The following is a 25,750-nucleotide window of genomic DNA, read 5'->3' on the forward strand; positions in this document are numbered from 1 at the left end:
CGATAATTGGTCACTGGGGTCCTTCGGTCACAGATCTCATGGCAATGAGAACAAATACAAAGGTCCTGCATTTCTGCAGCCATTGAAAGGACCCGATTTCCAAGGGCATAGATTCTCTGATGCAGATTTGGCCATCCCAGGGTTTGCTCTAGATGTTTCCTCTGTGTCCCTTGATAGGGTGGCTGGTTCAGAGAATCAAGTCCCGTTGGGTTACAGTAGTTCTGATAGCCCCAGATGGCCATGAAGGCCATGGTGCAGGGATCTGGCTAGTCCACAGATCGCAACTCCTTTTTGGTTCCGTCTGTTAGATGTTCTTCTTATTCAGGGACCCATTCACATGCCAGATGTGACTCAGTTCTCTCTTGGGGCCTGGCTATTGAAAGTCAAGCTGAACAAGAAAGGATACTCGCTCAGGGCTTGTCCATATTGCCTAAGAAGCATTTTACTTCCTTGGCCTATGTGCGCGTTGGGTGCATTTTTGAAGACTGGTGTGATGGCAGAGGAGTCTCGCCCCATTACATGCTTCAATTGGAGAGCTCTTAGATTTAAGAGGGCTTGGACAAGTGTCTTGCCATGTCCTCACTTTGAGTACAATTGGCAGCCTTGGCAGTGTGTTAAGGTACCATACAAGGGAATCTGCTAGCTTTCCATCTGGATCTTGCCAGATTTTTGCAAGATGTAAAGCATTTGACACCTCCATTCTGCTGACTTTTGCCCCCACAGGATTTGAACGGTGCTAAGGGCCTTCGTGCTGAACCTTTTGAGCCTTTACACTCTTCTGCTTTGAAGGAGTGGCCTTTCTGGTTGCAGTCACCTCAGCTAGGCGTATTTCTGAATTATAGGTGCTCTCTTGCAGGGAGCAGTTTCTCACCTTCCGGTACAAGGTGTTCCTTCATCCAGTGCCATCATTTTTGCCCATCTTAAGCAGTCCATTTCCTACTCGTATACTGTGGATGTGCGTTGGGAAGTTTTATAGGACTGACACTCTTCATGCTGTAGATGGGAAGAGAAAGGACAAGGTGGCGTATAAAGCTAGATGGATCAAGGTGGCAATCACCTTTGCTTACCTTTTAGCTGGGAAACAGCTTTCTTCCAAGCTTAGGGCACACTCTACCAGGGCACAGGCTTCTTCCTAAGCAGAGTTTTCTCTTATTCCTGTGTTGAATATCTGTGGGGCAGCTAACCTGGTCATCCCTTAATTCCTTTGCAAGGCATTACCACATGTGCAAGCTTGACAGAACGCTGCCTTTGCAGCTTTGATTTTTAGCTCAAGAGTTGTCTGCTTCCTGCCCTTGTTTAGTATTGCTTTTGTATTTCCCACTCATTGAGAATGGTCTGGAGATAAGGAAGAGAAGTTAGACTTACCTGCTAATTCTTTTCTTGACTCTCTCCAGACCATTTCTGAATCCACCTGAGCAGATTCTTCAACTGAACTTCTTTACTTGTCCCAGTGCATGATTTTTTTCTTTGGAATAGCAGTTTTTTTCATTTGATTCCAACAGGCTATTGTATTCCTTCTGGTGTTTCAAAAACAAGGAAACAAACAAACAAAAACTATAAAAGGCTTGCAGACTATTAAATAGAGAGTACTTTGTTAATACTGAGTTTGTTGTTTCCTTTTCCCTTTGGGTTTGTTTAATGGGAGTGTCTGTTGTTTTCCGTACATAAGCACTGCCACGCTGGGAAAAGACCAAAGTCCATCAAGCCCAGCACTCCGTCTCCGACAGCGGCCAATCCAGGCCCCAAGAACCTGGCCTTTCCTCCAATTCCTGTAGTCTTGCTGATTCTACAAAAAGCAAAAAGGGAGAAAGCATTACTGATCTTGATTACTCCACATTGGCTACAACACCTGTGGTTCCCAGTGTTGCTCAGCATGTTCTCTCATCCACTAATCTTTTTGACTCAGCATCCAGATCTACTCAGCCAAAATTCCAGACAAATTTTTCATCCAAATTTGCGCTCCCTCAATCTAGCGGAGTGGCTGATTCAACCATCACCCAAGTGCTAGATATTTTTTCACCAAGAGTGCTGCATGTCCTGCTGTCATCCAGGAAGGAATCTACTAAGAAATAGTATGACTCCAAGTGGTGCCATTTTCAGCACTGATGTTATCAAAAACACCTTGATCCAGTGTCCTGCTCATTTACTATTTTCTCTCACTAAGCCAAGCAGGCCTTTTGTATGCTTCTGTGACGGTACATATGGTGGCATTATCTGTTTTTCACGATGAAATTGACAACCTTGCTATCTTCAAGCATCCAATTGTGAAAAGATTTCTACCAGGGTTGCTCAGACTAAAAATTCCCTCTATGCCCTCCCCACACCATCATGGAACCTTAATCTGGTTCTTGCGGCCCTTATGCTTCAGCCTTTTGAACCGCTAGCTACCACCTCTATCAAATACCTTTCTTGGAAGGCAGAGTTCTTAGTGGCTGTCACTTCAGCAAGGCGTAATGGGGGAACTACAGGTTTTAGTTTATTATCCCCCATACACGCAAATTTTGCATGATAAAGTGGTGGTGCACATGCATCCTAAATTCCTTCCTAAGGTAGTTTCTGATTTCCATTTGAATCAAGTCATTACTCTGCTGAGCTTTCATCCACCACCTCATAGCAGTCGGCAGGAGAGAGATGGTCATTCGCTGGACTGTGCCAGGATACTGGCTTCCTATTTGAAAATCACAGCTTTATCAAGAAGACCTCAGTTGTTTTATTTCTTACAAATCTCTCTCCTCTCCAAAGCCGGTCACGAAACGTACTGTTTCTGATTGGATTGCAGATTGCATTCATTTTTACTATGAATCATCAGCTTCTCAGCAGTCACCCCAATTCTACGTATCACAGCTCATGGGCTCCGGGCAGTGGCAACAACAAAAGCCCACTTACAACAGGCCACACCACAGGATATTTGTAAGGCAGCTCTGTAGACGATTCCCAATACCTTTACTAAACACTATTGTATAGATGTGGAGTCATCTCTGGATACATGACGGGCAGTCCTGACCTGAAAGCTATGAAGCTTCAACTCGCCTCCAACTCCAAGGAGAGCATGTAACAGACATATTTCTTCTATACTATTTTTGTATTTGATTTTAAAAATATCTTGACAGTTCCTATGTCTGTTACCTTTAACTTGGGAGTATCCATTTGTGTGGCTGGACAAACGATCTTCCAGCCACACAAACCCACCCTCCCTCCCGGAGTTGAAGCTGGTTCTGAACTAACTGGCTAAAGACTGAGATGCCAACATTGTGGCAGGAATACCTGCACATTGGCAGACAGCTCCCTGAGAGTTTTCTGAGCTTGGAACTACTGGGTCAACTGCGCTGCCATGTTGTCACCCATTTGTGTGGCTGAAAGATCATTTGTCCACGGAGAAGGTCTGTTACAGGTAAGCAACTCCGCTTTTACTTCCTGTCAGTTCAGGACTCCCAGGAATTATAACTCCAAGTGTTCCTGTAGGTTAATTTTCTTTCTGAGCTCTGCTAACTGCTCTGGAGTTTTCTCTAGTGTTCAACCAATTTAAAATCTATTCAAACCAAAGCCCACAAAGCCTTTATTGAATGCCTGTTTTTGCAAATGTTTTTTTGCCTTACATCGGCCAATTGATAGGGATAAACTTGGTGTGCAGTGGATTAGGTGCAAATGTTTACCATATCAAAGGGCACTTTTTGCAAAGTAATTTTGCAAAATTGGACTTTGTGTGGAAAATTGCTCCAAAACATTGAAGTCTTTATGGTTTTCTGCATTTGTAAATGTTTCCGTTTGAAGCCCACTTTTTTTTTAACTGACATCACAGCTTAGTATATCAGTCTCATAATTGCAGGTCTGTTAAATTGTTTGACCTTTTATTTCTACATATTAAAGTTGTAGAACTTTTTTTTTACTTGAGATGATTTTTACCAAAATGACAGTTCCCAGGAAGTGAGGAATCACAGGGTTGCTGGTGAACTGTTTCAAATACAATATCCACATATGCAAAAATTCCTAGAAAGAACTTCTTAAACCATCAGCAAATGCTGCACTGTTTCTGAGACAGATCTTTTTCAGATATAACCCTAATAATAACAGCTTGTACCTGAGGTAATTTTATACCTGCTTGTAAGAGTATGAAATAATTTGACTAAATATTGTTTAACAGAAGAATTTCTCCTTTTCTGAACTACAGCAACTGGTCTGATGTCTGCCCCAAAGGCAGCAGCAGGAATGGATATGATGTCCTTTTTTCCCAGCCAGCCTGTGTCAGCACTGCCACAGAATAAGCCATCAACTACAGCAGCAGAAGAAACTGTTCCAGGCTCACAGACTTACTTCCAGAGTTTCTCAGATTTCCCTGCTGGAGCCTTGCCAGCTGGGTATCCCCAGCCTCCAAGTCCGCCCAAAAGCTTGAGTTCAGGGGTAAGGAAAGACTGGAGATATTCTGCTTTCATCTGGAAATAAGTAACTTCCATTTGTAATGAATATTTACTTTTTATATATATATATATATATATATATATATACACACACACACACACAGTTCTGGAGTAATTGGTTTTGATATTATGCAACAGATAGACTGTTCAATACATAAAGAATTATACGGTTTCTGTTCTTTTCTAAAGCAATTATAAAAATATCTTTATCTAGTAGTACTGTAAAACAGTAGTATTTATGCCTCCAGTGGGAATCAGTTGTAGTCCAGAATTTCTCTTGCAGTGGATTATTGACTCGTCATAATTTCGATATAATTAAATACTAGTTTTATTTGGTGGCTTTTTACAAAATTTAATAGAGAATAGATGCCACATAAGTTCAGGTTGTTACATAGTTCAGGACAGAAGGCTATGGGGCTGAAATACCAAGGGAAAGGACCTGATTTATCAAGTCTTTTTGTCTGTTCTGGAGTAGATGTAATAAGCAGAGTGTTACCTAATGCACACACCAAAAAAAGTGCTGTTGGCAGTAAAAAAGAAAAGAAAAAGGTACACCAAAATAAAAAAACTGTGCGTTTTGCCATGTTCTATATTGAGCATTTTTCTTTTTCTTTTTTCTCTTTTCCTGGTAGTACATGAGCCAATCCCTGTTCAGTAAACACTTTCTTATTGGTAGGCTGACCCCTAGTGGTATGCACTGATGTACCACTAGGGGTCAGGTGTCACCATTTTTCAAGATAATAGTGCCATATAATTGCTCACTTGACCCCTGCCTAATACTAATCGGAGACCATTCCCGTAAAAAAGTAAAACCTAGTATTTTTTCATAATCACACTGCCCCATTGGTCCCGCTATATATCTCTGTGCAACTCTTACCCCCAACTCCCCTCCCCCCTTTCCTCCTACTGAGCTGCAAATTGCATAACTTCCCATGCACTACAGTGAGACACAGCTACCCCTCCTCCTCTCTTTATACCCTGATCAGCATGCACTCCTCAACCCATTGATACACACACTCTGCAAATTCTTTGAAAAACCCTTTGCTTCCTATCCATTCCATCCATGCCCCACCAGTGAAAGTCAATACAAAAATTTACTCCTATCTTATTCACTTATGCAATCTGTAGGAACATTAGCAAAACAAAGATTTGCAAATAATTTTCATATCCACCCCGCCTCATGAATAGCCACACACACACTATGCCACCTCCACCCGTCCAATCCAAACAGTCCAAATAAGAGCAGCCCAACCATGACATTAACCCCTCCTTGATTGATAGATGAAACAGAAAAGGTCCATCTAAGCATAGTTGCTCTTGCTCTCGCTCTTATGTCAACACTTAGGGAATGGCCGAAAGATCTTCGGAGCCTCCTTTCTCGCCTTCTGCCATCACAAGCCGTGATGAAGATCTCACAGTCCCCAGTTTTTGCTAACAAAAGCGGGTCAGTCTCTGAGATGCTGACGTCTTTGGAGCCCTGCTATCAGAAGCAGTGAGACCCTCTTTCTGAAGCAGCTGCCATAATTCCGTTACTGCTGTTACCTCCTTAGGGGCTCCTCTAATGGTCACCAATATCACGAAGGGAAATAACTAATGATATTTAATATTTTCCTTGTATAACACTTCCAAAGCCTCCTTAAAGTCCCTCCTCTTTTGCAGGGTGATGCTCAATACATCATCAAAGATTTCGATCTTATGATTGTCCCAAATGAAATCACTGGGGTCCCTAGCTTTCCTTAGCAAAATTTCTTTTCCTAAAAATTATGTATACATGCCACAATGTCTCTTGGAACCTCACCTCTTTTAGGTCCCAAAGCCCTATGTGCTCTGTCCATTTTCAAAGGGTGGGTGTGCTCCCGGGCTTCTACATAAGTGCATATGTATTGCCACACTGGGACAGACCAAAGGTCCATCAAACCCAGCATCCTGTTTCCAACCGTGGCCAATCCAGGTCACACGTACCTAGCAAGATCCCGATAAAGTTCAGTACATTTTATGCTGCTTATCCCAGAAATAAGCAGTGGATTTTCCTCAAGTCAATTTAATAATGGCCTATGGACTTTTCATTTAGGAAGCTGTTCAGATCTTTTTAAAATCCCGCTAAGCTAACCACCTTTGCCATATTCTCTGGCAATGAATTCCAGAGTTTAATTACACGTTAAGAAAAATTTTCTCCGTTTCATATTAAATTTACTACTTTGTAGCTTCATTGTATGTCCCCTAGTCCTAGTATTTTTGGAAAGAGTAAGCAAATGATTCTAGTCTACCCGTTCCACTCCACTCATTATTTTATAGACCTCTATCATATCTCCCCTCAGCTGCCTTTTCTTCAAGCTGAAGAGCCCTGGCCGCTTTAGCCTTTCCTCATAGGGAAGTCGTCCCATCCCCTTTATCATTTTTGTCGCCCTTCTCTGTACCTTTTCAAATTCCACTATATATATATATATATATATATATATATATTTTTTTTTTTTTTTTGAGATGCGGTGACCAGAATTGAATGCCAGTATTGGAGATGTGGTCGCTCCATTGACCGATACAAAGGCGTTATAATGTCTTCACTTTTGTTTTCCATTCGTTTCCTAATAATACCTAACATTCTATTTGCTTTCTTAGCTGCCGCAGCACACTGAACAGAACATTTCAACTTATCAGCAATGACGCCAAGATCCCTTTCTTGGTCGGCGACTCCTAACGTGGAATCTTGTATTACGTAGCTATAGTTTGGGTTCCTCTTTACCACATGCATAACTTTGCACTTGCTCACATTAAATGTCATCTGCCATTTAGACGTCCAGTCTCGTAAGGTCCTCATGTAATTTTTCACAATCCTCTTGCGATTTAACAACTTTGAATAACTTAGTGTCATCAGCAAATTTAATTACCTCACTAATTACTCCCATCTCTAGATCATTTATAAATATGTTAAAATGCAGCGTTCCCAGTACAGACCCCTGGGGAACCCCACTATCTACCCTTCTCCATTGAGAATACTGACCATTTAACCCTCTCTTTGTTTTCTATCCTTTAACCAGTTTTTAATCCAGAATAGGATACTACCTCCTATCCCATGACTCTCCAATTTCTTCTGGAGTCTTTCATGAGGTACGTTGTCAAACGCCTTTTGAAAATCCAACACCAGTCAATTCGTTGTATAAACATTGGCACTATCCGTGCGGCAACTGTAAAAGCCTCAGTCTCTGGGACCCCTCTAATCCTGACATAATTTCTTCGGGCTTTATTTTCCAGAGCTTCTACCTGTGCTATCAAATCTTGCGTTTCCTGCTGTAGATCCTGGTGCTGTTTCTGTAACAGGTCAAGGCCTTCCTCCTGCTCACCCACTTGGTGCTCCACTTCTCCACGTGGCCTCCCAAATCAGCAATATCTGCTCTAATGTCCTTAACTTCATCTTGCAGCATGGAATTTGGATTTTAACTCTGACATCCACTTCTTCATATTCTCTTTGGTTAGAGAAGCTGAGTCCAAATCTTGCTGGGCTCTGACTGAAACCCTCATCTTCAGATGCATTTTCATCCGATTTGTTGGTTTGTGCCATGGTCCTCCATGTGCGCCCCTTGCCATTGGTACATCTCCTACACGATTTGGGACCTTAGCTGATTCTGATTTCTTTTTGCACACTATAACTCCGACACTGTTCTCCAGCGAGCAGGCAAAAAGCAGGATAACCTCTACTACTCAATCCACTGAAATGATCAAGGGTATCGCTCAATTTTTATTCAGGAGCTTGTGCCTCATGCTGTCATGTTCAGCGCTAACACCACCGGAAGTCTCCAGGTATTTTGGTTTTGATAGGTTACATTGATTTATTAGTTAAAGTTGTTATTTTTTTTTTAACACAAATTTTTAAAATTATTTTCTTTATTAAAAAAGCTGATATAAGGTTTGATTTACCTTATTATTTGTTTTATGTTTATCTTCGTTTAGCCTGATATTTTGAATTGTAATGTGCCTCAAGCTGTTTGGTGAGGTGTATCCTTAAATAAAGTGAGGTAAGACCCAAATAGATTAGGGGCTGTTATCAAATGCACACTGTTTAATTGACTAGCAGGCTGCATTTCCTTAAATGTCAAAGTAATGGTGGCATCCGTAGGCCACTTAAGATCAGTCTGCATGGAGGAAATTTGCAAGGCTGCAACACAGACATCTGTTTCTCTGTTCACAGCCCACTACTCTTTTTGGAAAGGGATTCCTGACGCGGCATTAGTTTTGGCCATTCAGTCATCGGGAATGTCTTTGGGTATTAGAATCCAGTGCCATACTCCCTAAGCCCATTTCTTTTCTGTTCCAGGCTGCCTCCCCCTCCCCCCCCCCCCCCACAAAAAAATAAAAGAATATTCAAAAGGCTACTTGCCACTAAATATATGTTGCTTCCTCCCCCCCTTTTTTTCCTGTTGAAGGCAGCTTGTAGCTAGGCAGTTCCATTCTGTGCAGACTTGTTTTCCTGCATGTTCTTAAAAAAAACCCAAGTTATTTACTCTCTGTGGAGAACAGAATACAAGTCCTTGCATGCCTGCCCACCACCGAGTTGTATTCTAGTCAAGCCAAGCATATAGACAGTGGCAGATGGGAAGTGGTGTGCCTGCTTGATGGAGTGACTCAAAAGCTTCAAGTATATTCTAAGCTTGAGAAGCATCCTGCATGAGCTGTATCAGTGGTGTCACTCATGCTGTGAGGACTTATTTCCTAATGTCCATAGGGAATACCTTCTACAGGTAAGTAACATGGTTATATTGAAGGTTCACAGCTGATAAGTCTGGAATTTAAAAGTGTAGAGATGAAGATAGGAAGTAGCATCAAAGGTAGCCCCAGCATGGTGAGCCATAAGATAGTTTTAAAGGACGGCGGAGCAAACGGAAAAAATCTGTTTTGAAGTGAAAGTAAACTAAGAAACTCTGTTTAAGTATTCTGCTATCGTTCCTGCATTTGTTCTTTGCCAGTTTGTTCTTGGAGAGAAATACAAATGCTGCTGATTGTTATAGAGTGACTATTTTAATAGTAGCAAAAAAGGGACTGGTAACTTTGATTATTTTGTGCAGGCTGTACTTAATAACCAGAAATCACTTTTGGGAGAACCACCCAGAGATATTCGGCTTAGTACCAATCCATACTTGAACCTGGCCAGTGTACTTCCTGCTGTTTGTCTTCCAGGTAAGCAGTAGATGGCATATATTTCTGTTATCAATGCAAAAAAACAAATCCGACAGGAGAGACAATATCAAAACCTGCTTGCAGAAAGTCAGTCCCACGATGACCACCAACAGGTTTGCAAGGGCATACACCAAAATACTAATTATAAATAATTCTAATAAAGTATAATTAGTGAAGTGGTACACAGGGAGTTCAGTATGGGCTGTTCCTACAGCCGAGCTGATTTTAGTGAGTCTAGCCGCAAAGTAGCTCACTAACACGCTCCATATTTTACTCTCTTTGCATGTTACCCCAATTTCTTTTGTGAATACACCTTTAAAAGGCTAATGTGCAAATTAATAAAGCTACATTCCTGTATGCCCAAGCAAAAATAAAAATGAAACCTGCTGGTGAAACTCAAGGAAACCTAATTTACTAAATAACTAAAGTCACTATGACCACGTTCATTAGAGAATTATATGCACTGGAAAAATGAAGACAAGGGAAACTTATCTGACTCTGAAATTTGATCAGTATTTCCCTGACGAAGATTTTTTGAAACGGAAATTTCTGTAGGACGCGGACGTGGAAACTTGAGGAAACAACTCAGCAACAATTCAGAAAAACTGAAGCGTGTTAGTGAGCCGCTTTGCGGCTAGACTCACTAAAATCTGCTCGGCTGTGGCAGCAGCCCATACTGAACTCCCTGTGTACCCCTTCACTAATTATACTTTATTAGAATTATTTATAATTAGTATTTTGGTGAATGCCCTTGCAAACCTGTTGGTGGTCATCGTGGGATTGACTCTTTGCAAGCATATATTTCTGTTAAGCACTTTGTTTTGCATGTGGAGCATGACTTATGTCAGGGCAGTGGGGTGGAGACAGCAGTGTAACTGTGTTTTTTTTTTTTTTTTTTCGCAGCAGGATTCAGCCTTAGAGTTGGACAAGGAGATGTACTACAGTAAGGGAGTTGAGCCACCAGCAGGTTTTTTTTTTTTTTTTACATAGTTCTGGTTTAATTAACTGAGGTGATCAGAAGAGCTGCATTTCCCTCTCATTCTTGCAGATTGGATACTTCTGAAGAGGCCACTGAAGTATGATTTTGTGTGAAACAAACCCAGCCCTGGTGATTCAACTCCCTTATTGTAATAAGGTTTTTCTTCAAGTGCTGCTGAAGTTGCTGTTCTTCCTGGTTAGGTTAAAGCTTTTGGTAACATTGGCCACAAGATTATTATAGCTTTGCATATGGGATGCTGTGCTTAATGGTTATTCCTTATCCCTCCAGAACAATCCAGATAAGTGGGCAGGTGGAGACTGAGAACTAATGAACTGTGACATCATCACATGAGTATGAGTATCCTGTGCAATCACATGCCAGCCAGTATTTCTCAGTCTCTAGCAGGTGATAGAAAGTGTATCCTGTGCTGCCCAGTCAGTCTGGTAGGAGGAGAAAAAAAAAAGAAAGAAATTAAACTGGACAGCCATTCCTAGGAAATATCTGAACAACAGATTCATCCTTACCTGGAGGAACTTCTTCCATTGAAAAATCATCCTCAGAATCCTCCTGAGATCTGTCTACATCCTTATCTGTTCCCTGACATTCTGTAAAAGGAATATAGTCTTCTTCCTTTCAAGAAACTGGGGGACATTTTGCAGAAAATTTAGCATTTCCAGAATAATTGGCAGCACCTGCAAGAGATTGACTTCTGTAGTAACCTCTCTCTAACAGAACACCTGATGCATAAGGAGGACAAACTTAGGAGAAAATGGTACAGACTACCTGATAGAATCGCCAGCGTTGCTGAACTCTAGGCCTTGTATAGGAAGTAATACCAGAGGTGCATCAGAATCTTCAGGGACCAAATGAGACAAAGTGGTAGTGGTTCCCCTAATGGTGGGTCTTCTGTTGTGTCAGAAGTCTGCTTTTTTGCCAGCGCTGAATCCGCTTGTGGAGCCCTACACATCTCAATTGCAGAATTAGATGTAGAAGTGGAGGAGTGGCCTAGTGGTTAGGGTGGTGGACTTTGGTCCTGGGGAACTGAGTTCGATTCCCACTTCAGGCACAGGCAGCTCCTTGTGACTCTGGGCAAGTCACTTAACCCTCCATTGCCCCATGTAAGCCGCATTGAGCCTGCCATGAGTGGGAAAGAGCGGGGTACAAATGTAACAACAAAGTTCTGGCTTCATTAGCTTCGTCTTCACAAAAACGGCAATAAGCCCATGCTAGAATTAACCACCCGACGGCTACCACAGAACTGGCAGTATTGGGGATTATCAGACTGTGCTGTCAAAGCTAAAAAGTCTGCAAACTCCTTTGAAATTAAATACCTCCTCCCCTTAAACAGACAGCTTAAGCACTACAGAAATATAGCAGGGTTAGAACCTACTGCTGCTGCAAATAAAAGGTTGCACTTTTAAAAATTAAAATTGCACAAGAAGTCTGTGGGCACAGCATCCAAAATAAGGCACTCAAGGGGCTTCACCCAAAAGGCAGTGTGGGGGACAGAGGCACAAACATAAACCCCACCAAAACTTTAAAAGGGCTATAAACAGGAAGGGTCTCAAGACACCTGGGTGCAGTACCCCAGAGACTGAGGACTGACTAAACAGTCCTAGCTTTGATAATAAAGGAGCTAACAGTAAATGTGAAACAACTTCTCCTTACAAAATTAAACTTTTTTTCTCCTACCAGACTACTTGCTGGAGACTGAGCAATATTGGCTGGCACGAGATTGCACAGGATACATATATGATGATGTCATAGCTCATTAGTTCTTAGCATCCACATGCTGATAGGTGTGCATATACCCACTCATCTAGTCTGGTCTGGAGAGGGATTCAAGGAAAGAAAATTAGCAGGTAAGATCTAATTTCACAGGTTTTTTTTTTTTTTTTTTTTTTTTAAATTCTGAAGTGTCAGCAGGAGCTTTATATAAATCGCTAGCCAATCCATTGAAAACCAAAGGGTCAGTTTGTTTTAGGTTTTATCGTATATGCCTTTAGCCAAGGAGCTTACTCCTATGTCTACTCTCATAACACCATAGATGTTTTAAAAAATGGCACTAGATTTATCTGCTAAAATGTTGCCAACTGGCTTATGCAGGGCCTTGAAATTCCGACTTCTTAGTTGCATTCTCTAAGAAAAGCAAGTCCATGTGTGCATTGGGGGTGAATTTTCTAGGACTGGATCAACCCTGTGGGGCAAATTTGGAGTCATTTTGACAACTACTGCTAAATGGTCTAATGTACATAAGAATCCCAGATGAAAGGCAGTCATTCACATTCATTCAATGTAATTTAAATACAAAATCAAAAATCACAATAAATTAGAAGTCCAGAGTAGATACAGGTACAGAGGTAAGAAGTTGTTGGCAGTCGGACATAACACAAAATTATATGAATATTAATCCAAAACTGCAACTAAAGATGGATTGATTTGGATGCTGCTGTAAAATATTGGGGCCCATACCTGGTATTTTCTAAAGGGAGACCTTTCTTGTATTTTGATTATCTCTTGGGTTGTACGAGTCCACAAAATGAAGTAAAACACTCTTATCCTCTCATCCGTTTTGATCCCTGTGGTTTACTTATTTTGTATCCTGTGATTGAATAAAATGTGGACCCATCCTACTTCCTCAGCAACAGTTGTTTGGGAGAGCCTGAACATTTTATATCTCAGAAACTATGCAGTATCAGACCTGGTCACTACCTCAGTAGAAATCACAAGGCCAAGTTCTGTGAGCTGTAGTAGTATGACAAGAAAAAGGTTATATCTATATATATCTATATCTATATCTATCTATCTATCTATCTATATATATATATATATATATCACACACACACACACATAGACACACACACACACACACACACTTGTTATACTACAAAATAAGTAAACCACAGGGATCAAAACGGATGAGAGGGTAAGAGTGAAACATGAAAAGCATTCTGATGACATTCTCAAGGGAAAGGTAGGGGGTGGTGGTGATGGGGCGAAACAGAAAGGTGGATGAGTAACCAGAAGATTGCAAGACAGTAAAAATATTTGGTTTGTAATGTGATAGGAAACCCAGATCCTTGCCCTGTCTAGTGGATGTCAAAAGATTTCATTAGTCTAACTTCAAAGATCTTACATTCTGGATTGTTTTAAAGTTATTATGATAAAGGTAATTTATGCAGTGTTCAAGTTCTGAGGAATGTTCACCAACAGAAGTGTCTTTAAAAACAATCCAGGAATGAATAGCAGAGGAAGAGTCAATAAGTTAAGAACTGGTTCTGATACGACATACTTGTTGCTACACTACTATCATATGGGTCTTGCTCCAGAGCAGCTTATGGGTTCCTTTTATTAAGGCGCACTAATGAATTAGCACATGTTAAATGCCATTCAGCATATAGGTTTACAATTGGCTGTGTGGCGTTTAATGTATGCTAAATCCATTAGTGTGCCTTAGTAAAAGGACCCCTATGATTTTATGTTTTGAGCATTGAGCAGCTCCTCCATCCTTTATCTTAAAAAAAAGTTATTTAAATTACCAAAATAGTACCTTCAGATTTTATGAATAGAAGCATGAATATTTGGCACTGGGCTACATTTTGATGTAATGTTTGTATTTTTTTTTATGTAAATGAAATACCTCAACTTTACTTTGTCAGCCGTACCCCCTAAGGCTTCTTATGCTCAGCAGCAGACTGGCATTTTAGGAAGCACAATGGACACTGCAGTCTCTCAGGAATCCTCATTGCAGCCTACACTGGAAAACTATTTTAACTGTTTTCAGCAATATGGAGACTACACACAGGTACAATACCCTTTAATATTTTGTTTAGCAGTTCTTTACGGTGCACTGCATAATATTTTCACTTCCAAATCATACAAAATCTTGCCTAGATTTCTGATTATGAGGAAGCGCTGACACTGGATTAACAATCAAATTGTACAAAAACAAAAAGTGGAGAAAAAATTCTGTGAAAACAATAGCCAGCCACTTGATTTCAATCATCCATACTAGCTATATTTCCAACACAGGTTAAAAAACAAAACACGGCACTACATATCTGAATGTTGTTCAGAAAACAAAAAAGTAGGAGGAAGGGATGGCGTGGACCAAGATAGTTGGCTGAGCTTTTAGTTCTGCACAACCTGATTAAATTTCAGTGCAAATCCCCTTTATTTGGGTAATATTACATACTAGTAAAAAAGGCCCGTTTCTGACACAAATGAAACGGGCGCTAGCAAGGTTTTCCTCGGAGTGTGTATGTTTGGGAGAGTGTATGTGAGAGTGACTGTTTGAGAGTCGGAGTGAAAGTGTGATTGTGTGAGAGAGAGCGTGAGTCTGGGTGTGAGTGTGTTTGTGAGAGAGTGTGTGTGTGAGAATGAGAGTGTGTGCAAGTGTGTATGTGAGACACAGTGTGAGTGAGAGTGTGTGTGTGTGGGCGAGAGAGAGAGTGTGTGTGAGACACAGATTCTCTGTTTGAGTGAGTGTATGAGACCAAGCGAGTGTGTGAGTGACTGTGTGGCACATAGAGAGTGAATGTGATACAGTGTCAGACAGAGTGTGTGAGAGTGAGAAAGACATTGTATATGAGAGAGAGAGTGTGAGCCGTGCCCTCCCAATCCATGGCCATCTGTCCCTGCCCCCTCCATTCATCCTTTTCCAGCAATTCCCCTCTGTCCCTGAGCCCTGCCCTCCCAATCCATGGCCATCCATGTTTGTCTGTCACCTGCCCCCTCCATTCATCCCTATCCAGCATTTCCCCTCTCTGCTTGAGGCCTGCCCTGCAATCCATATCCATCCATGCCCATCTGTCCCCTCCATTCATCCCTATGCAGCAATTCCCCTCTCCCTGAGTCCTGCCCTTCCAATCCATGCCCATCCATGCTCCTCTGTCACCTGGCCCCTCCATTTTTCCCTATCCAGCATTTCCCCTCTCTGCCTGAGGCCTGCCCTGCAATCCATATCCATCCATGCCCATCTGTCCCCTCCATTCATCCCTATGCAGCAATTCCCCTCTCCCTGAGTCCTGCCCTTCCAATCCATGCCCATCCATGCTCCTCTGTCAACTGGCCCCTCCATTTTTCCCTATCCAGCATTTCCCCTCTCTGCCTGAGGCCTGCTCTGCAATCCATATCCATCCATGCCCATCTGTCCCCTCCATTCATCCCTATCCAGCAATTCCCCTCTCCCTGAGTCCTGCCCTTCCAATCCATGCCCATCCATGCTCCTCTGTCACCTGGCCCCTCCATTTTTCCCTATCCAGCATTTCCCCTCTCTGCCTGAGGCCTGCTCTGTAATCCATATCCATCCATGCCCATCTGTCCCCTCCATTCATCCCTATCCAGCAATTCCCCTCTCCCTGAGTCCTGCCCTTCCAATCCATGCCCATCCATGCTCCTCTGTCACCTGGCCCCTCCATGTTTCCCTATCCAGCATTTCCCCTCTCTGCCTGAGGCCTGCTCTGTAATCCATATCCATCCATGCCCATCTGTCCCCTCCATTCATCCCTATGCAGCAATTCCCCTCTCCCTGAGTCCTGCCCTTCCAATCCATGCCCATCCATGCTCATCTGTCACCTGGCCCCTCCATTTTTCCCTATCCAGCATTTCCCCTCTCTGCCTGAGGCCTGCTCTGTAATCCATGCTCCTCTGTCCCCTGCCGCCTCCATTCATCCTTTTCCAGCAAGTCCCCTCTCGCCCTTCCATGACCCCCCCCCCCCCCCCTCGCATCCATGCTACGCTCTCTCCCATGTCCCAGCCTGGCCCGCCCTCTTCTTCCCCCCCCCCCTTCGCATCCATGCCTCGCATCCATGCCCCCCCACCCCTTCGCATCCATGCCCCCCCACCCCTTCGCATCCATGCCCCCCCTTCGCATCCATGCCTCGCATCCATGCCCCCTCCTTCGCATCCATGCCTCGCATCCATGCCTCCCTTTTTTTTTTTTTTAAATTCTTTTTAACTTTACCTCCGTGGCGGTTCGTGCAGCGAAGCGTCAGGGAAGGAGGCGGCGCTCCCGACGTCTAGCTTTCCCTTCGCTGTGTTCCGCCTTATTTTGAAGGCGGAACACAGCGAAGGGAAGGCTAGACGTCGGGAGCGCCGCCTCCTTCCCTGACGTTTCGCTTCCGGATTTGTTTGTTTTGTCGCGAGGGCGGGGCAGAGACGGCTGGCTGGCTGGCTTGAAGGGAGGCTTCACACCACGAATCCCCGAACCCTTCAGCCTCAGCCTGGGAGTGACGTCAGATGGCTTCAAGGCTTCAGGCTTCAAGGCTTCAGACTTCCGGCTTCAAGCTTCCGGCTTCACAGAACGTTGTCCTGAGAACTTAGGCTTCCGGCTTCAAGCTTCCGGCTTCACAGAACGTTGTCTTCAGAACGTTCACGGTGCGTTTTATTATATTAGATAGGGAGAGCATTACCACTATAGAGGAACATTTGAAGAACACGGGAATATAAGTATTTTGCGCTTCCCCTCGTCATATTTTGCAAGATGTTGCTTACCATCCTGCCGGAGCTACAAGTTTTGAAAAGGTCAAGATGGAGGAGAGTGGCAGTCAGCCAGCCCTACCAGTGACGCAGCTTATAGTGGAACATTTGAAGAACATGGAAATATAAGTATTTCGCTCTCGTCATATTTTGCAAGATTTTGCTTACCATCCTGCTGGCACTACAAGTTATGAGAAGGTCAAGATAGAAGAGACTGGTAGCCAGCCCTACTAGTGATGCAACCTCCTACCAAGGAATTATCACCAGATCCATCGGTGGATGGAGGTCCACTTACGGAATATCGGGTACTCCTCCAAGAAATTAAGACCAATTTGAAAGTGGTTTGATCCGAGCTGAGTACATTGGCAGTGAATCTCTGTGGAGAGATATCTGAATTGGGCCATAGACTGGTTGAGATGGAAGCTCGTTTGGAGGAGCATATGAAATCTTTCATCCCTTTGGACTCTTCTCTACAGGAGTATAAAACTACTGATCAATTTCTACTTGACAAAATTGAAGATTTGGAGAATTGCAGCATGTGACATAACCTCCATTTCAGGGGAATGCAGGATACTGTGTACTATATAACAATGCTTCACAGGAGGAAGGAATTCCAACCTTTTACTAGATACACAGCTGGGACAGGACTGGACTGCCGCTGCGCATGCGCTTATGAACTATTATGAATTGCTCTTAAACTATGAGGAAGTGCAATGATAACTGTGACCTTGATATGAGAATTTATTCACTTATTGGTCACATGGGTTTTCTGAGCACATTTGCATAATATTTTTATAAAAGTAACTTGTAGCTCTTGGGAAATAGGCTTATATATTATGTGAGTAGATCCCAAGATTTAAAGAAATATAAAGATTTACTTTTTGAATCCTATTTTTGGTTTGACTGATGACTGTGATAAAGGAACTTGAATAGGAAGCTGCATATAAATATCTAATAGTGGAGGAAGGAAAAACTATCAAGCAGAAATCAAGAGAGACAAAAATTAGTAAAGAATATTTTAGGAGTCTAAAACTGATATTGAAGAGTGCATTAACATCACAGAACAAGATACTAGGTAGTGGAGGAGTAGCCTAATGGTTAGTGCAGCGGGCTTTGATCCTGGAGACCTGGATTCAACTCTCACTGCAGCTCCTTGTGACCTTGGGCAAGTCACTTAACCCTCCATTGCCCCAGGTACAAAAACATTGATTGTGAGCCCTTTAGGGACAGAGAAAGTACCTGCATATAATTTGTACAGCGCTGCGTACATCTAGTAGTGCTATAGAAATGATTAGTAGTAGTAGCTATTAATCAGCTGGCATTTCCTGTTAAAGGTCTTGGAAAACTAGATGTGCAAACATGAAAACTCCTCCGTACCTGTGAGGTCATCTATAAGAATCAGTGTATACCACTAGAGATGGAGGAATGGGTCTCATTGAAAGAGGTTACAGCTATTGAGCTACTATCATAGGCCTCTAGGCTTACCTAACACCATCATCAGATCCAATGCACAAAAGATGTTGAAATATAAAAGAAAACTTCCAGAATCCAGTTCCATGATTAAACTTGGACAAGTGTTCTGATGAGTACATATGTTCTGAAAAGTACATATGAGAATGGAGTGGATATAGCACCGTTTACGGAAGACAGTCTGTATGAACAACTTGAAAATCTAAAGGTGGACAAAGCCGTGGGACCGGACGGGATCCACCCCAGGATATTGAGGGAGCTCAGAGAGGTTCTCGTGGGCCCTCTTAAAGATTTGTTTAATAAATCCTTGGAGACGGGAGAGGTTCCGTGGGATTGGAGAACAGCGGACGTGGTCCCTCTTCACAAAAGTGGTGATAGGGAAGAAGCTGGAAACTACAGGGCGATAAGCCTCACTTCAGTTATTGGAAAAATAATGGAAGCGATGCTGAAGGAAAGGATAGTGAATTTCCTGGAAGCCAATAAGTTGCAAGATCTGAGACAACATGGTTTTACCAAAGGTAAATTGTGCCAAACGAATCTCATTGAATTCTTTGACTGGGTGACCGGAGAATTGAATCATGAACGTGCTATAGACATAATCTACTTAGATTTCAGCAAAGCTTTTGACCCGGTTCCCGAGAGGAGGCTCTTGAATAAACTTGAGAGGCTGAAGATAGGACCCGACGTGGTGAACTGGTTGACGGACAGATGCCAGAGGGTGGTGGTTAATGGAATTCGCTCGGATGAGGGAAAGGTGAGTAGTGGAGTGCCTCAGGGATTGGTGCTGGGGCCGATTCTGTTCAAAATATTTGTGAGTGACATTGTCGAAGGGTTAGAAGGTAAAGTTTGCCTTTTTGTGGATGGTACTAAGATTTGTAACAGAGTGGACAACCCGGAGGGAGTGGAAAACTTGAAAAAGGATCTGCAGAAGGTAGCATGATCTAAGGTTTGGCAATTAAAATTCAATACGAAGAAATGCAAAGTGATGCACTTAGGGAGTAGAAATCCACGGGAGACATATGTGTTAGGCGGTGGGAGTCTGATATGTACAGATGGGGGGAGAGGGATCTTGGGGTGATAGTATCTGAGGATCTGAAGGCGACGAAACAGTGTGACAAGGCGGTGGCCGTAGCTAGAAGGTTGCTAGGCTGTATAGAGAGAGGTGTGACCAGCAGAAGAAAAGAGGTTTTAATGCCCCTGTATAAGTCATTGGTGAGGCCCCACCTGGAGTATTTTGTTCAGTTTTGGAGGCCGTATCTTGCTAAGGATGCAAAAAGAGTTGAAGCGGTGCAAAGAAAAGCTACAAAAATGGAATAGGATTTGCATTACAAGACGTATGAGGAGAAACTTGCTGGCCTGAACATGTATACCCTGGAGGAAAGGAGAAACAGGGGTGATATGATACAGACATTCAAATATTTGAAAGGTATTAATCCGCAAACGAACCTTTTCTGTAGATGGGAAGGGGGTAGAACTAGAAGACATGAAATGAGATTGAAAGTGGGGGGGGGGGGGGGGGGGGCTCAAGAAAAATGTCAGGAAGTATTTTGTCATGGAGAGAGTGGTGGATACTTGGAATGCCCTCCTGCGTGAGGTGGTGGAAAACAGTAATGGGATAAACAAAGGAATCCTGTTCAGAAGGAATGGATCCTCAGAAGCTTAGCGGCGGTTGGGAGGTGGGGCTAGTGCTGGGCAGACTTCTACGGTCTGTGCCCTGAAAATGGCAGATACAAATCAAGGTCAGGTATACACATAAAGTAGCACATATACTACTACTACCACTTACTACTTAACATTTCTAAAGTGCTAATAGGGTCACGCAGCGCTGTACAATTTTAACAAAGAAGGACAGTCCCTGCTCAAAGGAGCTTACAATCTAATGGACAAGTATGCAGTCAATCAATCAATCAATCAATCAATCAAATGGGGCAGTCTAGGTTTCCTGAGCAGAGGTAAATGGTTATGTGCCGAAAGCTACAGTGAAGAGGTGGGCTTTGAGTAGGGATTTGAAGATGGTGAGGGAGGGGCTGGGAGGGGGCTTGGCGTATGGGCTCGGGAAATTTATTCCAAGCCGATCGAGTGCAGGAGCGAAGGTATCAGATGGAAGGGGTCATCCAGGGCTGAGGATTAGTACGCTTTGTGGGACAGGAGACGGATGGTGCCAGGGTATCCAGAGCAGAGGAGAGAGTGGTATTGTAAGCAGAGACGGCCTTGTCTACAGACTCGGAGGACATGATGGAAGGGAGGAGGTTAGAGATATTAGAGGATAAGGTGGGAGGGTCAACAGCCTTGGAGATTCCTGAAAGTAGTGGTTAGTGTTGGGCGAGAATGGGGGGGGGAGGGTGACGAAGTGTGAGGGTGATTAGGTGATGGTCTGAGAGAGGAAGAGCTGAGGTGCAGAAATTGGAAGTTGAACAGGTGGTGTAGAGAATGAGGTCGAGACAATGGCCAGTTTGGTGAGTAAGGGTGGTGGAATTAAGCTGGAGATTGAAGGAGGATGTAAGAGTGAGGAACTGAGAAGTGGAAGAGTCGGATGGATCGTCAACGTGTATGTTAAAGTCACCAAGAATGAGGGACGGAGATGAGGGACGCTGAGACCAGAGCTCCGTTAGAGGCCGCATCCCGAATCACCCCATTGAAGACCACGAACTGAACTGTCCCATTGCCATCGGAGAGGTGGAATACCTCCTCCAGACAGGATCAGCATCAACGAAAAACGACGATCGGGAGTTGCCGACGGAGGTCCGGAGAACGGCGGGAAACCACTGTGCAGGTCTTTCTCTGCCGTCATCAAAAATAAAAAATAAAAAGAGTAGAAGGAATGGGTGAAAATCAATTGGTACCAAAAGAAAAGGAAGCTACAGAATTTGTGAAGGAAGAGAAAAAACTTGAGGAATTTGATCAGCAGGGAAAAAACAAATGGCAAGCATAAATACAGTGGGGAAAACGGTTTTAGTACAGGAACCATTTGTGGATCAAAATCAGAAGAAGAGATGGCTTGAAACCTAAGGATGATCGATTGATAGTTGCAGCTCAGGACAACGAATTAAAGATGAGATTTTACAGCAAGCATTGAAAAAACTGGTGAAGCAGACATCTGTAGGGTGAGCTAGAAACAGTCAACTTATCTTGTGGCTGGCTGCGAAGTGCTGATAGCGGGAAATATTTATACAGAAAGGCACAATAAGGTGGTGTGTCTCATTCATTGGAAACTGTGTAAGCGTTAACAACATCAGTGTACTGGAAAAAGTATTGGAGTCATGACCCTAAGAGAATTATGGGGAACAAAGAGGTTATGATAACCTAGGATATCCCCATCCCAACTGATAAAAAGCTGAGTGCAAGAAAACCAGATATAGTGCTAAAAGAGAAAAATATTGGAACAGCATTGATTATAGAGGTGATGGTTCCAAGTGATTACTTGGTAAATCGCAGAGAGAGAGAGAGACCTTCAAGTACTAACAATTGCAGTCAGAGATCAAGAGAATGTGGCAGAAAGATGCAGAAATATTTCTCATCATTTTGAGTGCAACACTTGATCAAAAAGAACTTCCAAGTGCACCTGGATATTACATTTTATGAACCCCAGAAGGAAGTTCTCTTTGGCACAATGCAAATGTTATGGCGAGCCTTAGCAGTAAATTTGAGAGACTGAGATCATATGCCACATACCCTGGCTTAGAAGTGAGGTTCATTATAGTCATGGTGTGCGCAAAAATAACCCATTTGGAGAAATTGCTTCCTAGAGCACACAGCTCCTTTTGTTGATGAAAGTTAATCATAATCTTTAAAAGTTAAGTGTTTTTTTTTTTGATTGGCAGCACCTCCTCATAATCAGAAATTTGGACAAGTTTTTTTTTTTAATTAACCCCCATATTGATAGGATATTTCTTTGGGATATGCTAGGGAGGTAATATTTCTGGATTATAAATGACAACTGTATTGTGGGTTGTTCCAGGAACCAATCAGAAGGGAAACTACTTTAGATGGGGTCACTGGTGTAAGCAGACGTGGTGGTGGAGCTGTTAAGCAGTAATGATCACAGTGTGACTGAATTTGTCATTAGGGGAAAGAGAAAGGGAATGTGATTTGATATACTGCTTTTCTGTGGTTACAGTCAAAGTGGTTTATATACTACATTCAGGTACTTATTTTGTACCAGTGGCAGTGGAGGGTTAAGTGACTTGCCCTGAGTCTCAAGGAGCTGCAGTGGGAATCGAGCCTGGTTCCCCTGGGTCTCAGGTCACTGCACTAACCACTAGGCTGTTCATCTGCTCTAGGAAGGACGACACTAAGGAGGCAGAGGCAGTTCTATAACTGAGTGTCGTCAGGTAGTCATGCCAGTGACGCGTGCTGAGCACCAGTTCTTTAACAGCATCTTTGTGCCAAGGTGCCATTATATAATACCATTATAAGTGAGCATTGGCGCATCTAATGTTAGATATGATCATTTATGCCAGGTAAATGGCAGGTCTAAATGTGTGTGGCTGTGTTCTATGTTTTGCGTGTAACTCATAATATTCTATAAGTTACTTGTATAAACTGGAGACATGCCCATGCTCCTCCCATGTGCTGCCTACTTGTACACCCCCTTGCAGTTATGGGCTAATTCACCTGCGTTATTAGAATAGCAAGTAGTGTACTTATGCAGTCCAGTTGTAAAATTGCCCTTTGAAAATACTGATGAGAGAAAATTCCAAAACCGCTGATCTAGCTGTTGAAGTTATTTCTTAGAATCCACTACAAAAAATAGGGAACACAAGAGGATAACTTATATATCACAAAACAACTCAATAATAATCCTCTTATAGTGAGTACATGTACTTAATTTTTATAATTTTACTGATTTTCTTAAAAAATAGGGAGAAAAAGTCTCAACAGACTTCACCTTGGCAAAAAAGCCTGTAGATTACAGCAGTGGAATAGTTGTGGGAAAGAGTTTGTACATCTTTCAAGCTAAGTGAAAACTTTGGATTATGCTTAAAGTTTTTGGAAGGGTTTTTAGCCAGTGATGACAGAGAACTCCTGTAATCTATAGGCTTTTTTTTTTTTGCCAAGGTGGAGTTTAAGGCTTTTCCTCCCTATTTTAAGAAAATCAGTAAAATTATAAAAATTAAGTATGTACTCACTATAAGAAGATTATTGCTTTGTGAAATTATTTCTTAGCCAGATAGCTGACTTTGAAAAAACCTACCTCCTAATGACCTGTGAATAAGGAGTGTTGCAGTGACTGGGCTGAGGGAGTTGGTGTGTATATAAAATAGGGGGTGTAGGTGGGAGAATCCCAGGTAGCTGTGAATGAAGTTTCATGGTAGTATAGTTTAACAGAAGCTAGTTCCAACCGAGCTGGAAACCCAAACTAAGCAAGAGGAAATTGAAACGATTCAGGTTTTTCTAGCTTGGCATTTAATGAAAAAGTATCATACCTGTTGAGTTTTATTTGTGGATTCTGCATTTTACCAGTAGATATGTACAACATGGTAATTCAGTCCAAACATTCAGATTTTTGTGTCTTTATTTAGACTGGAGATACATTATGCTGTGCCACATACTTGTTTGTGATTTATATTTTATACTAGTTACCAAACTAGGCAGCTAAAAATAATAAAAACTAAACTGGATTTTTGCAGTAATGCAGAACTTGTATAAAAACATGTATTCAACATGTGTTTCAAATTCTAGGAAGCAATCAAGCAGTGGTATGCATATTACAGTCAGGCATACAATACAACTGAAGCTGGAAAACAAGAAGATGGGGGAACTGAGGTAAAAAGCAGAAAGATAAATTGGTCATTTATAGTTCTAAAAATTCCATGTACTAAGCATCTATCTTATATGGGTTGTTATGTATATTCTGTGCTGCAGGTACAGATTACAGGGGCGTAGCCACGGGTGGGCCCAGGCCCACCCATTTCCACTCAAGGCCCACCTAAAAACAGTGGCTCGCAATCGGGCATCATGCGGTGGTTAAGATGAAGCTTCTTTTCCCTCCCTCACCCCCATCGCGAAGCGTCTAGTTTAAATTAAGGGTGCTGGCCAGCAGAGATTCATCGAGTCGAGATCAACTCCGGAGCCTTCCACGATCCAAGTGGTGACCGAGGTGAATCAGCTTCTCCCTCCCTCACCCCCACCTCAAAGCACCTAGTCTAAATTAAGGGCACCCGCTGACAGCGATTCACGGATGGAGACCCACTCCAGGGCATTCCCTCTGCCACGATCCACCCTCTCGGTAACAGGAAGTTGCAACAAAGAGAGCGGATCACGGCAGAGGGAACGCCCTGGAGTGGGTCTCCGTCTTTGAATCGCTGTCGGCTGGTGCCCTTAATTTAAATTAGAAGCAGCGCAGTGAGAATGAGGGGGGAAAAAGGACGGAGTAATGCTGACCTGCGGAGCGGGCTGGGAGTGAGTGGCTGTACCTGCAGGGTGGGAGAGGGGCGGGCTGGAGGCCGAAGGGAAGGGAGAGAGGTTCAGGACCTGCAAGGGGGGGGAGAAGGCTAACTGGCTGGAGGGAAGAGATAGGGTTTTGGACCGTGTGTGTGTGGTGGGGGGGAGGGGTGGCTGCCTGGAGGGAAGGAAGAGAGGTTCTGGACCTCCAAATAATGTTCACTATACCAGCACAGGCAGCTCCTTGTGACTCTGGGCAAGTCACTTAACCCTCCATTGCCCGCCGCATTGAGCCTGACATGAGTGGGAAAGCGCGGGGTACAAATGTAACAAAAAAAAAAGGGGGGGGAGTAGCTGACTGGAGGCAAAGGACAGGTGTTGGACTTATTGGAGGGGGGGGGCTGGAAGCAAGAGAGAGAGGTGCTGGACCTGTAATAGCGGGAGGACGATGGAGGGAAGGAAGAGAGGTGTTGGACCTACAAAGGGGAGAGGCTGGGGGCTGGAAGAAAGGAAGGAAGTTACTATCTCTAGGCGGGTCACAACTAACTCTGCTATTTCTTCTCTGTAAGCTTGAATTTCTTGCAAAATCTTGTTCCATATTTCTGAGGGCTCGGCAGTCTGTCTTTCTGCCTCTGTTGCGCCTCTGACAGTTTTGTCCCCAGGAATTCCAGATGCCATCTTGTCTTGCAGGGTTTTCATTGTCTTTGCAGCATATATATCTTTGGTAGCATCCGCTTTAGTTGCTTCGGCATAGTTCAGCTTTGTAGTGCACTTTCTAGTACCTGGTAATGTTCACTATACTAGTTGGTGAGGCCCCACCTGGAGTATTGTGTTCAGTTTTGGAGGCTGTAT

At 43.0% G+C, this 25,750-nt stretch overlaps 1 protein-coding gene across 1 annotated transcript in view; it reads left to right on the forward strand.

The window, feature by feature from the left end:
• RAVER2 (ribonucleoprotein, PTB binding 2) overlaps window positions 1-25,750 on the forward strand; it is a 130,626-nt gene that overhangs the window by 98,695 nt on the left and 6,181 nt on the right. Inside the window, exons 9-12 of the mRNA XM_030205895.1 lie at window positions 4,169-4,398; window positions 9,473-9,584; window positions 14,224-14,369; window positions 24,197-24,280. Coding sequence (XP_030061755.1) covers window positions 4,169-4,398; window positions 9,473-9,584; window positions 14,224-14,369; window positions 24,197-24,280 — 572 coding nt within the window. The remainder of the gene's footprint in view (window positions 1-4,168; window positions 4,399-9,472; window positions 9,585-14,223; window positions 14,370-24,196; window positions 24,281-25,750) is intronic.

Source organism: Microcaecilia unicolor, chromosome 6 (assembly GCF_901765095.1).
Source record: "Microcaecilia unicolor chromosome 6, aMicUni1.1, whole genome shotgun sequence".
In the NCBI taxonomy this organism is placed as follows: Eukaryota; Metazoa; Chordata; class Amphibia; order Gymnophiona; family Siphonopidae; genus Microcaecilia; species Microcaecilia unicolor.